General features: G+C 41.1%; 1 protein-coding gene across 1 annotated transcript in view; it reads right to left on the bottom strand.

Moving 5' to 3' along the window:
• Window positions 1-10,826, bottom strand: part of NOP58 (NOP58 ribonucleoprotein) — a 21,582-nt gene extending 10,756 nt beyond the window's left edge. The window contains exons 1-9 of the mRNA XM_010192114.1: window positions 10,748-10,826; window positions 8,962-9,014; window positions 6,966-7,090; window positions 5,805-5,941; window positions 4,556-4,620; window positions 3,148-3,282; window positions 2,126-2,271; window positions 1,040-1,166; window positions 230-393 (exon numbers count right to left, since the gene is read on the bottom strand). Of these exons, the coding sequence (XP_010190416.1) occupies window positions 230-393; window positions 1,040-1,166; window positions 2,126-2,271; window positions 3,148-3,282; window positions 4,556-4,620; window positions 5,805-5,908 (741 nt within the window). The 5' untranslated portion in view covers window positions 5,909-5,941; window positions 6,966-7,090; window positions 8,962-9,014; window positions 10,748-10,826. The remainder of the gene's footprint in view (window positions 1-229; window positions 394-1,039; window positions 1,167-2,125; window positions 2,272-3,147; window positions 3,283-4,555; window positions 4,621-5,804; window positions 5,942-6,965; window positions 7,091-8,961; window positions 9,015-10,747) is intronic.
• Window positions 10,827-13,295: the final 2,469 nt, after the last annotated feature.

Below are 13,295 nucleotides of genomic sequence, written 5' to 3'. Positions count from 1 at the left end.
CAGGAATGCATCTGTTATCACTCGGATGTGTCAAATGGACAATCTCATTGCTTTTTCAAACAGGAATGAATGACATCCAAAGATCCGTGGGACAGTGGCATTTTCCACATAACCATGAAGCAATACAATGAAGCCATGAATACAGCCTCACTGGGAAGCTCAAGCCATCTCATCAACAGATATTCGTGCTCTGGAAAAAGCCAAGCTGGTAAAAAATTCTGCAACTCACCTTTCCTTTGTTTTTGGTATTGCTCTGCCCCACTAGGGAAGCGTGATAGATAAGGCCAAATTTAGGTGTGTCCCGTTTAGTCTTCAGTGCTCTGAAGAGTGCTTTCTCAGCACCCAGTAACTGAACTGTTGAAGCTGGATGTTTTGCCAGATTCAAGAGGGAACCTAGAAGGAAGTGACACAGCAACAGAAATTTGTCAGAGGAGCAGCGAGAAAAGTGGGAGGCTAGATTCCTACACAGTTCAAAAGTAAGAAGCTCAGAGCTATTATTTCTATGAGAGCTGTTTTGTGTTCATTTCCTGAAGGACAGGTAAGCCATTTCAGCCTTCCATGCTTGAACTAACTCTGTCTTGGTTTGATTTCAGCAACAGAAAAGAAGGCTGACTCAATGAGACGTAATGCCTACTCCTGAAAGTCTGGCAGCAAGAACATGTCATCACAGAACTGCAGCATAGAAAATCAAAATAAGGCTGCTACCTTGAGCCAGTCTGACTGCAAAAGCCTAACGCTGATTTGTTAGCATTTTACCTCAGAAGTGACTGGAGTATCAGCAGGAGGCTCAGTAAGTGTCTCAGAAGAGGTAGTGACTTAAGTTGCCCTCATATTTCAAAAAAGAATTCAGGCCAACTGAGAACTCTGTCATCACAGACTACTACCAAGCTCATGCTGGTATTCTAAGATTCCTCAAGAGCCACCTTCTCCACAAGATGGTCATCAGCACCTTGCAAAATGCTTTCAGCTAAGCAGCTCTTCAGAAAAAACCTCTGATGAGGTCATCTAAGCTTTATTTACACTGATCAGTGTAACCCACCTGCATGAGCAATGAGCCTTGCTCCAACTAGTTCACCCACCATGACAGTGAGATTAGGGGCAATGGCCATCATTCTGTTCTTCAGGTAGTCATACAGCTGTGTCCGATACTCAGAGATTTCAATCACCTGCCACAGACAGAGTTTGATCAAGGGATCAGTATTAATTAACCAACAAATATTAAGAGCTAATTACACTGAAATGAGGAAGTACTGAGAATTCCAATGAAGGAGACTAACAAAAACACAAAAGGCACAGAAAACTGTAAGTCAAAGTTAAAGAAAGCTTTATACAGGGCATATTCCCAGTGCAGGGCTCCATCCACAAAGTATATTTGTATTGCTCATTCCCTTATGCAACTTATTTTCTCAGCAAAACTCCTGATAAAGGAGCTGACAACATGCCAAACACAGCGAAGCAGAACAAAAATACTTAGTAAGGACATTTTCTTTAGGACAAAACCCTGGAACATTCACTTTTCACATAAATCTTTGCCACCATTCTCTTGAAATGGAATAAATGCTCTTTGCTTGTTCCATACAAACACACACAATGAGAATGCACATAAAGCAGCCCAGTCTAGACCAAGAACAGGAACTCACTACTCCTAACCCTGCCACTCCCTGGTAAAGTCACAAAGGGATCCAACTGGCACCACTAAAGTCAGAGTGAGTTCACATACTCTCAAGATACAAGCCAGATAGGACTCCTAACTCTTCTGGGGCCTCAATGCTCCTCTTTTAACCCAGGGTTTATCACCTAGCTTCAAAAGTGTCAGATCAAAAAAGGGCTATACAGTAGCATCAGCTCAAGGACTTAAAAGCACAATGATGCCAAAATTCCAAGCAAAAGTAAGACTGCCACTTTTGAAAGGCTTTGTGCAGACAACAACAATCTGAGATGGCTCAGATGAGGTAGTGACTGTGCGCTCTCATGTCTGTACATCAGGAAAGGAACAATATAGGAATCATCATTGCCATCACAATTGTGTTAGCAACACCCTGGGAAAACCTCTCCTTGGTAGAAGAGGCTGTGATATGGCTAATTAAAGCAGAGTTCCCACTGCTCTTCATCCATATGTAGATACCTGATCACAGAGATGGATTATGTTGTTTATATCTTCTTCTGATACTTCTGTCCCCATGGAAATCTCAGCAGCAGCCTTCACATCCTCTTCAATCTCCTCTGGTAGGATGTCAGAAACATCAGAGGCAGCAAAATTGCTTCTGTCTCCTGTGGGGGACATATGAAAGCATGTTTATGCTGGGGGCAAGATGAACCAGTAAAAAAGCACAGAAACAGATGAAGCTAAAAGGCCAAAACCAGCAAGTCAAGACTGTTGTCATCCTATTCCAAACTCCCCAAATGTATGTAAACTTTCTGACTTTGTTTATACTAGCTAAGAATGGTTGGAAATACTAAGTTTGAAACTAGAAAAAAAGCCCTTATTCTGTAACACTGCGTACTTTAACTTTTCAGTAGCTGCTTGCTGCAAAATTTTCAGTTGCAAGATTACAAAGGAAGAATTTCAGGAAGCCAGCAGTCATTTACCACTAACCAAACCTATGTAATTATTCCAGCAGTTGGGGAAAAAAGCTCCCTTAAAACCACAAGTGTCTCTCTGGATTGCAAACTTCATTATTTAAAAAAAAACACAACAACATATCAGCAATCCAAAGCACAGGCCTAAGAGGCGGAACAAGTGCCTAAAATATTAGTGGTTATTCCTTCTGCTCTTATAAATTAGTATAGCAATTGTAGTCTCCAAGAATACCCACAAACAGGCAAGAATCCTCTTTGTGTCAGTTTTTTTTGCATCTAACTTCCAAACTGCTCTGCTGACTAATTGCAATTCTAAGAAGATACACTGGTGGTCCACAAAGAACTGACTGGTAATATGGTATCAGCTTATTCTTCAGCTTCAAAACGGTGAATGCAACAACATACAGATGCAAGCATACACCCTCTTTACACTGCTGCAGAAGGCAGGATTGTATACAGGGTCATGGCTAGCTGCATGAGTGAGTAGCTGGTCTACAAATTAGTGCCGTTAATGCACCGCATACTAACATGCAACATTCTCCAGGCTCATGCCTCCTTATTACTCACCAACTTTCCGCACACATTTACAATATGTCAGGTTATCTGTGATGATTTTGCCCAGTTCAGGGAAGTGCCAACCATACCATTCCCTACAGCGCATGATGTAGTTATTCAGTTCTTTGTCCAAGTCATCAAGAAGTGCTAAGAGAAAGAAGAATACTTTTTTCCTTAAAAGGTAATATAAAAATGGAAAACTCTCAAATCAACAAATTTAAATAGTATAAAAGGAGATAAACTGAAGTATTTTAGCCCATAAAGACTAGAATGAAATATAAGCTGCAGTACGTTAGAAGTCTTTATTCTTCAGAGAGCTGCACAATCCCAGTAACAATATTCTAGAAGTATGAGAATCCCCGTAAGTGTGGCCTGAAAGTTTCATCACTAGGATTGTCTTTGACGGACTCTTAATAGCTGAAAAGCACATTCTCCTGGAAGGGGAACAGCACCCACTTATTCTTCCTCTCAGTCAGCCAAAGCGCTACACACAAGATTGATGCAAAACTTAGCCAACTTTAAGGAAAAAATGCTTTATTGGTGAGACACTGATCTTGTATTCAATTACTTGATTTAAAAGATTGTATTAAGTCCTTTACTTGCCTTTATAATATAAATATACTCAACACAAACCCAACAGCTCACCATTTAACAGATATGACCAATAACTGGATTTACAACATGAAAGTCTAACACCCACAGCATATATTGCTACAGAGCCCTGAGGCTAAAATATTTCCCTCTAACGCAATACCAACATTCCCATCTGTTGTCTCAGTGGTAGTGACGAAGGAACTGAATTAAATCATTAAATTCAGCTTAACTATGTTTCATCATTGACAACAGTCTGGGAATTAATATTGCAAACAGGATTTCTCAGCACTGCTTCACAGCAAGCATGCTGATTATGATATGGATGTCTTCAAGGGAAAGTGAGGAATGGGCTTTCCTAGCTGTGTTAACAATTTCAGTCTGTTTTCCATTAAGAAAACAAGGAGATGGAAGGCAGCACGACACACTACAGTGTGTTTTACATATCTAACGTAAGAGTCTATTTCTACATTGCCCTCTATGCAATATAGCACCAAAATGAAGGTTCAAAAAATCCTGCCTTGTGGGACTCATTCTGCCAACACTACTCAAAGTGTTGGGAAGTAAAGTCCTCAGAGGACTGCCTGTATTTTAGCTCATCTCTGTGCTAAGGAAAAGTGGACACCAGTTTACTGTGTCACCGTAAAAATGTTCCTGCTTGTGGAAAACTCCATTAAGAAAACACACCTTATGCCTAGCTGAACACCAATACCCAGTTTACTGAAACATGCAAGGAGGAAACTGACAGCAATACATTGGTTACAGAAAAAAGTAAAGAAGTCAGCTATCTCGAGCTAAATCTAACAATTTAAACACTAAATATACTTACAAATGGCCTGGATAATCATGGTATCTACTTTGTCTGGGCTGAATTTCAACTTGTATCTGGAAAGGCTGAGGAGACAGAAAAACAGTTTCATCAACATCCTGACATCCCACTGCAGAGCATGTCCCACCTGCTCCTATTACACAATTATGCTGTCCATACACTCATTCATGCTGTTTTATACCACTGATTACCCTCAGCTGGGGCCAGAAGCCACACTGACAAGTTTTACGACAGCTCCAGCACACGTACATGCACATACCCCGTGACCTGGGTGAAGGGAAAGTTAACACTATCTACCACGTGCAGCAGACTGGACTCGAGTGCCACAGCAGGAAATTGGCTGTTGGCTTCTTTCTGCATGGTTCCCCACAAAACGTATTTGTCAACAGCACTTCCAGTTCTGCAGCAGCTGGAAGCAATCCACAAAACAGTACCTACCCAGCAGCAATATCAGCAGCACTAATGTGAAGCAATAGAAGAAACTTCCTGGAACAGATTCTCACTGTCTGAGAAAGTACATTAACATCTGGCTTTAATGCACATTTAAAATTTCTCAGTATGCTACAGTAAAAGACACTTGATATCAGTGAGGACTTGCATCTTCAAAGTTCTTTTTCAATATTAATGCCCTTTTTTCTATACAGCATAACAGCAAACATGCATCTATTTTTAAGGAATTAACAACAGCAAAGCAGTTCTCTAGCTTACCAATAGCCACAGGACAAGCTCATGTCAGAATACAGATTAAAAGTTACTGACTGAATGAATGCTTGACCCCATGCTGATGCAACAACTTTGTATTTAACTACTGCTCCACTAAACCTAAAAGGCAGCAATAGCATTGGGGGGGGAACAGGGAGGGGAAAGAACTCTGCCTTTAATATTTACATTGCATATTATGTGTGTATTTATTATGGCATAAATCAACAAATCATGGTCTTTACCATGACTTTCAATGGCAATGGAGTTCTAAATGTCCCATTTGACTGCTACAGAGACATTTCAAACCAAAACCTAAAGTACATAACATGCACAGGAAAGCTATCAACTTCAAGTGAAAATGAAGCCTTTCGCTAAAGGGGAAAGCACTTCTTTTATAAAAAAAATTTCAGATACAAATGTGTCTTGACTTACAAAATCAGCATGAGACCACATCACATACTCAAAGACACTTCAAGCAACACAGCAACCTCACCACCACAGGAGTGGGGCACACCTGGGATGAAACAGAGCTGTTCCAGGAACTCACCTGTGTGCCAGACCCAGACACATAGCTGACAATTCTCGAGAAGGGAGGCCTGTAATAAGCCCTTCAACCTGTGAGCGAATTCCTCTCATCAGCTCTGTAACCATTGGGCTGTGTATACAACTCAAATTCAGCTTGTCCTGCAGGATGGAAATCAATGGTCCAAGTCAGGCATGACAATGATATTCCTCTAAAGCCCTTCTTCCAGTAGCCTTATCTCATCATACCTGGTTTTCCCACTGCAACCCTGTGATCACACAACAGTTTCAGTCATCTCTGATGCTCAAGGTAGTAACACCCCACTTTCCCACACAGCAACAATTCCAGTTTGAAGAGGAGATTTCTATTTAATGCTCTATCTGCTATGTAGACACTGGAACTAAAGATTCAAGATTTTGCAGTTTACTAGAAACAGCTTGGCCACAGAGAAAAATCAGAGGTAGAGAGACGGGGGATTCAGGTCTTTTTCAGAAAAAACCCTGAATTTAGAGTCCTTGGTATTATTCACTTTAACACAAAATCCTCCTCATTTTGCAGCCTACACCGGTCTCCTAAGACAGAATGAGGCGATCAGAATAAAAATCACTGGAACAGGCAGAAATCAGACACATGGGAACCTGGTATTTGACACCTAGGAAGCACTGGAGAAAGCAGTTCTCCTCTGCTGTACTTCTTCCTTCCTCTGGCAGTAAAGAACTGAAGGACCTGCACAACTGCTTGCAGACTGAGGGTAGAATGATGTGACCTCCCAACAAGACAGTAAGTCATCACCCCACTATTGCTGCATGCATTAGTGAGGAATAACTGTGTCTGGCTGGCTGGTTTTTGGTTTCATTCCTCCCTCCCTTTTTTTTTTTTGAATGGGATCATTAAGAAAATTAATTTTTTAATCTGCTGGTTTCTAACCAATATTTAAAGAGTGAAATCAAGCAAACCTTAACCCCTCAGTGCATTCTGACCTGATCATTCACTTGTGTTCTGAAGATGACATCTTCTCAGTACATATATGCAGACACACTAGATCATAACAATCAGGTACCTTCCACATTGCAAACACAGCATTGACACCATATTCAATCACTGCTAATTGTAAAATCTCTAGAACCTGACTATGACCTTTCAATAACATGAGACAAAAGGAAGAATGGCAAAATTGGTTATCACCTTTATGACACCTCCAAGTTTGGCATCTGCTACAGCCAATTGTTCATGGGCATCTTTTGCCACTATCTTCTTGAGAATTTTCTTCAAGTTCTTGCTGAGTTTGCCTTCTACAAGAGCTGTGGATGCTGTGTAGAACAAAAAGACAAATGATGCAGTTTCCTTCCCCTCCTAAAACCTGTAAAAATAGTACTCCTAACTTGCTATTTTTATTTCAGCTGCCCCCAGTAGCACTAGTCTGAGCTGCAATACTACTTTGCCATGCAGTGGCTACAACAAAAATAGAAGAAAATTATATACTTGCTCCTTTGAAGGCCTAAATCAAAAACCCTTCTCCCACTTGCCTTTCTTTCTCCATGTGGTTTCAGTTCTATTTCTGTCAATTTTGTTTAAAGATCTCTACAAACAGTATGCCATATGCTTTAGATGTATTCGGAAATGTTAAACATACAAGGTTATATGGGAACATTTTGTGTATCATTTAATTAACCAAACATTTTGCAGCTCCCTTAGTCAGCAACCACAATACCCTAAACTGAGTGATGTCTTATTTGCATCCTCAGCTGATAATGTATTAGCTGAAGCCCAACAAAGAATGATGTCAAACACTGACTGGGTAGCCAGACATGGACTCTTTCGCATGGAGCATCCAGAATTTTAAAAGGACATTCTTCATTCTCAAGTATTAACAGATCTGTTAAAGCTTTACAATCCCACACGATGTATTTTAAGCAGGCACTTACACAACTCTTTGTTTTGTGCTCCACTGAACTTCTGTGATTGATGCAACACCTTCATGCCAGTAAATAGAGCAGAAACCAGCTATTTTTTATTTCAAGAACCTTAATGAAATGCAAGGGTAAAATCCAAGTGCTATGCTGAGTTTCCTCTCAAACTTTCTGCAATGGAGGTAAGATTCCACCTTTCAAGCTGGCCAATAGCTCCGAACCCCCTCAAAACAGTCACATACACCATTTTCCTGACAAAATAAATGTGACTTAGGTAGTTTGAATAATCTCCCCCATTTCACAGATAAATAAACCTGAAGCAAAGTAGCTCTTTTTCACTTTTTGGTTTTTTTGTTCTGTGAGGCTTTTTGTTTGAGTGTTTGGTTTTTCTGGGGTTTTTGTTGGTTTTGTTGTTTGCTTGTTTTTAAATCAGCCTAACTATACATTATCTGAATCCAAACCTATGCAAAACCAACATAACCCAAAAAATACGCCAGGAAGGAAAACATACAGCAGCTTCAAGCAGTTTCACTTGCACAACACGTATGATGGTATTGTCTCTATTCTTACATTGTTTCCTCAGCTTCCATTATAAGCTATTCCTACCACATCAAAATATGAACATCTGTTCCTCAGTCGTAAGCGTGGAACATCCACCTACTGATGTCATACAGCACACCCAGCAGTAACAGTCACACCATTTCTGAAGGATTAGCTAGAATTGTTAGCACTTCTGTTCAAACTAGCCGTCAGCACCAAGCTGACCACGTGTCGAATTAGTAAAAACTATTGCAAATGAGGCTTCCCATTTTGTTTAAACTCCTGAATTTCTTTTAAGTGGAACACAGGTGGTTTTCAGGCTGAAAAACAACAGGCACAATATGCATCCATAAAACAAAGGCAATTGTAATAATACATGTACTGTGACATTTGCCTGTTGTCTCAGTGGTAGTGACGAAATGTTGACTCAAATCAGTTATATTCAGCTTCAACAAGAATCCATCATTGACAACAGGCTACATATATCAGACAGTGCTCATTAGTGAGCTGCTTGGGAAATAAGCATGGCAGGAAAAAACTAGGCTCCATTACATCTCTAGTGCACTATAGACAGGGTAGATGAGCTCATAAAAGAAAACTAGTCGACTTTGAAAAATCTGTAATTTAAAGACTAAGCAAAGAAACAGAGCAGGGACAGAGGTAAGCAATGAGTGGACTAGTGCATGCCAGGTATTTTATTTTTTTGGTGAGAATGGTGCTAACTCACTTACCAGCAAGTGCTTCTGTTGTATCCTGAAATTTTTCAAAGTGCTTCAGCTTCACTCTACAGAAGAAAAAATTAAGTATGTAAACAAATAGAAACCAGATGCTAGAACCATTTTACTTTATTTCTACCTCTGCTATTATAGTTTCCCTCTTCTCCCTAGGACTGCAAGAGAGCAGAGAACAGTATCCAGATCTTCAAAAATGAAAGAAGAGCACTAAACGTGCTGATTAAGTTTGAGCCTGATGTGACTTTTCAGCTGGGTCCCACAGACTTTATTTTTTAAAAAACCTGAATTTTGATTTAGTATTTCTAGAACTAACCTAGTCAGAAAATCTAAGCCCCCTTTTTATTTTGTAATTCACATTTAAAGACAGACATCATCCATCTAAATTTCAACACTGCACCCTGATGAACTAGGTGTCATTGCGGATTGATTTGATGATAGCACCTTCCCACTCATCTTCAAAAGGGAACCTCTATGGAATGCGTAGCCTGCACAGCCCAGATTTAACACGCTTTTCAACCAAATACATCTTCAAAGACTTTAAAACGGAACTGATTTGTCACTCGTGAATCCTTAATTTCTCCCTTGTACTTAGATGTTAGAATACAAGTTCTGAGTTGAGCTTAAAACAAACAACAGAAAATTCTTCCATGCCCTAATTGCTAATCAGGGCCAAAAATAGCATGGACGGTGTTTAACCACACTGTGTCAAATCCTTGGGCCCAACTTTCTTCTCCCCCTCACATAGTCTGAGGTGTTGATATCTAGAGTTACAGTTAAGAAGCTATCTCAATCCAGTAAATTCCTTGTCAGGGACAGACATTTGACTAATCCAGCTCTGATTAACCACTGCTCTTTGTGAGTCAAGTATCTGCAAAGGAAGCAAGGTCACAGATAAAGCTGAATGCTTGAGTTAAGCATTCACACAGCTCAACAGAAGCTCCAGGCTTACACTGAAGCCTTTCTAAAAAGGCGGGAGAGGGAAGAATTACTTTGATCAGAGTAAAGATCCATTAGGAGCCACAACCTGTCCAGCAAGTGGCCAAGATGTTTCCAAGACAAGACTAATAACACTACAAACAGGCAGATGTGGGATATTCCATGCTATCCTCTAAATACTGTTAGAGAGCAGGATAAATCCAAACCACAAGGCATACCTTGTGCAGAGGTATCCTTTATAACCAGAGCTGATTAGAAATTGCCTATAAAAACATCCCAGACAGACTTGGAAGCAATCCACCATTGTCCCCAGCTTTAGGACAATTTGCTAGAAAGGACAGCTTGGTCAGTGGACACTGCATTCCCTGTGCAGCTACACAGGGGTGCTAACACTCACTGATGGCATGGGCAACAACATTAACTATCAACCGACAGTGATTCACGTGCCATCAGTTTCAGCTAGGGTTTTTTTTATTTTTTTAATTTTTTTTAAGTATTTCCCGTGAGCAAAAAAACCCTCTCTCACATTTCAGCCAGTTCCAGCATTACAGGCTTGGGTGTTCTTGTCAGAGCACCCAGATATCCCCAAAATATTGTTTAACTTTTTGCTTCAGTGCACATGGTAACGATTTCTGCAGCTTAATTACACTGCAAGGGATAAAAAAAGAGTTCCTTCTTTCACTTTGATATTGCAATTTCAGTTTTCTGAATGGCTAACTTTACACTATTGTTCACAGCTTTTAGGTTTTACAACACTGAAAAATAAAAATCAATGCTTCTTTCTGAAGCTCAGATGCGCACAAGTTCTTCCAGAAGGCAGGCTACCACCCCACATAAAGCTACTTACATTTTGTTTGCTTTTTCAGGAGTTTCAAATTCTTTCCATAAACTGTCAACTTCTTGGAGCTTTTTCTCATTCAGAACCTGTAGAAGAAAAAAAAAAACCAAACCCACACAATAAGACATGCAACTATATGTAAAGCACTTTTGAACAACCTTCAACCCTGGATTCAGCAGAGAAGACCTGACGCAAATTTACAGTGTATCCAACTACTGGAAGTTAACGGTGATCGAGTCAAACAAACCCAATTTTGGTGATTTCCAGTTTCACCATTCTCTCAGCAGCTTCATCCTACTAATATACAACTGTATTTACAATGTTTTTATTTTCATCTGAACTATAGAATCTGCTTAATAATGTCTGGGTCCTTCTGAACCTGCACATTAGAGCAAAATACTCTCCTTGTTTATCAAAACTGGGCTTGCTCCACTTCCTCTACAAGACTCATTCACAACCCCAGTGACCCAAAACCAAACCTGCCACTACTCTGGGAAAATACAAACATGTCTGGGACACCTAACAGGAAGGAGTGCTCCCACAGGTTATTCTCATTAATCTGAGCTAGCCCAAGGAAAAAAGAGGATATCTCTATAAAGATGACTTTTCACCACAGCTTGGTAATGAACTGAGCCAAGAATTACCCAAGAGACAGCAATGCCTTAATCCCATCTCCGTACAAAGGGGATCGCCCTCAGTTTTTAACCAGCAGGACTTTTAACAGTTACACCCCTAGAGGCTACACACATTTCACAAAACAGCGTGTGCTGCAAATTTCTAGAAAAGTGCTCAGGGAACAGTACAGTCAAGATCTTTACATTATGTTCTTTACACCACACTCAAAAATCTTGTGGTTTTACCTCCACGACATAAATCCAGCACAACTGCAACCTGACTCAGTGCAGAACAGAAATCATTCTTGGGATTATGAGATTTTGCTCCCTTGCAGATTTTTAAACCCCAGTCTAAGAAGACTGTCTTTTTTGAACTCAATTGGTAGCTGAGCAAATAAACATAGTAACTCATTTTCCACAGGATTCTGAGGCACAGAAAAACCTCGGGGCAGCTCTTCCTTTCCTTAGCATGCTGATTATTTCCTTCACTTCTTCTTTCCTACCCTAGGGCCCACAGAATTTTCAGTCTCCATAAACAGACATGGGTACATACAAAAAAGACATAGAAGCTACAAAATCAAGACCGTCAGTACACAGAAATTACATTACTATGGATATTTTGTGTCCTGCGACATAGTAAGACTCAGTGGGAAAAGTCTTCCAAGATCCAGAACATGGCTATCCCCCATTTGCCCTTACTATTTGCCTCATTTGCCCTTACTCTGACAGGTGCAACACCTACAAGGGAATACCTGAGAGCTACCCAGCTTGCAGAGAGCAGTTCTTGATCACCAAGGCATAAAGCACAGCTGAGCTGGCAATGGACAGCTGTGGGCACTGCTGAAAAGCAGAGCGGGTGATCGTGACTGTTTCCCAAAATTCAGAAGCACAACTCTGGCCAACCCTCAAGTAACTAAAAAAAAAACCAAACAACAACCAACCAACAAAAAAAAACCCAACCCAAAACAAACACACAAAACAGCCACCACCTCCCCCAAAAAAGCCCCAAGCAGTGACAATCTTTAGAGACTGCTTTAAAAATAAAAAAGTTAAACTCTGTAAAGAGTATTTTGACACAGAATGAACACGCAAGTGCAACTGACACCAGTGTGCAGCTGAGCAGCCGTGGTGCCTACAAAAGGAAAGGTATGTGACAGGAGCCTTGCCCTCCAGATGCGCGCATTGGCTGGGGGGGTCGACCTGACATATCTGCCTTTGGCAGCTGCAAAGGGAATCAGCATGGAAAACACACGTTTGTATTTTATTAAAATACGTTTTGAGACAACTTCTGCTCAGTTCCAGCAGAGTTTTCACCTCTACCCCAATCCAGGCCAGACACCATTTGCCGTCAGCTGTCTACCCACGGGGCAGGTAAAGCAGCCGGCCTGTGGACCCGCTCCCCGGTGCCTGGTGCCCTCTAGCTGCTCTGCACACACAGCACTGCCAGGACCCCGCGGGTGTCACCAGCGGCGAGTGCTGCAGAACTTCTGCACACACTTCATTGCTCTTTATGCCCCTCCCTCTACCCTTGCTTTCAGAAATAAAAATACGGGTTATTTTCAGTCCCTCCTGGCTCCTGCGAAAGGTTAAAAGGCCTGGGCTCACTGCACAAGAGGTTTAATCCTACTGAAGGATTTTATTACTATTTTCTAGTCACTCAGAAGGAGGATACCAGCCCGTGTGAATACCCGGTGAGCAAAGCCTTCCGAGAACCTGCTGTCTGTGTTATCTCGCCAGGTGTAAGTGTTGGGGTAGGGGTGGGAGGGGGGCACAGAGAAGCTGGCTGCTTTTAGAAGTATTGCTGTCTTCTCCCCGAGACTCACATCTCGGAATTCTCCTTGCCTGAGCTGCACAGTGGCACCCCAGCGAGGGGGAACGGCTGAAGGGAAAATGAAGTTTAGCACTCTGTAGAGCACCAAAGACGCAGTCCTGCACCCCTTCTT

This window comes from Mesitornis unicolor, unplaced genomic scaffold, assembly GCF_000695765.1.
Source record: "Mesitornis unicolor isolate BGI_N332 unplaced genomic scaffold, ASM69576v1 scaffold43819, whole genome shotgun sequence".
In the NCBI taxonomy this organism is placed as follows: domain Eukaryota; kingdom Metazoa; phylum Chordata; class Aves; order Mesitornithiformes; family Mesitornithidae; genus Mesitornis; species Mesitornis unicolor.
Note: the sequence above shows the minus strand (reverse complement) of the source record. Positions and strands in the feature narration are given on the sequence as shown.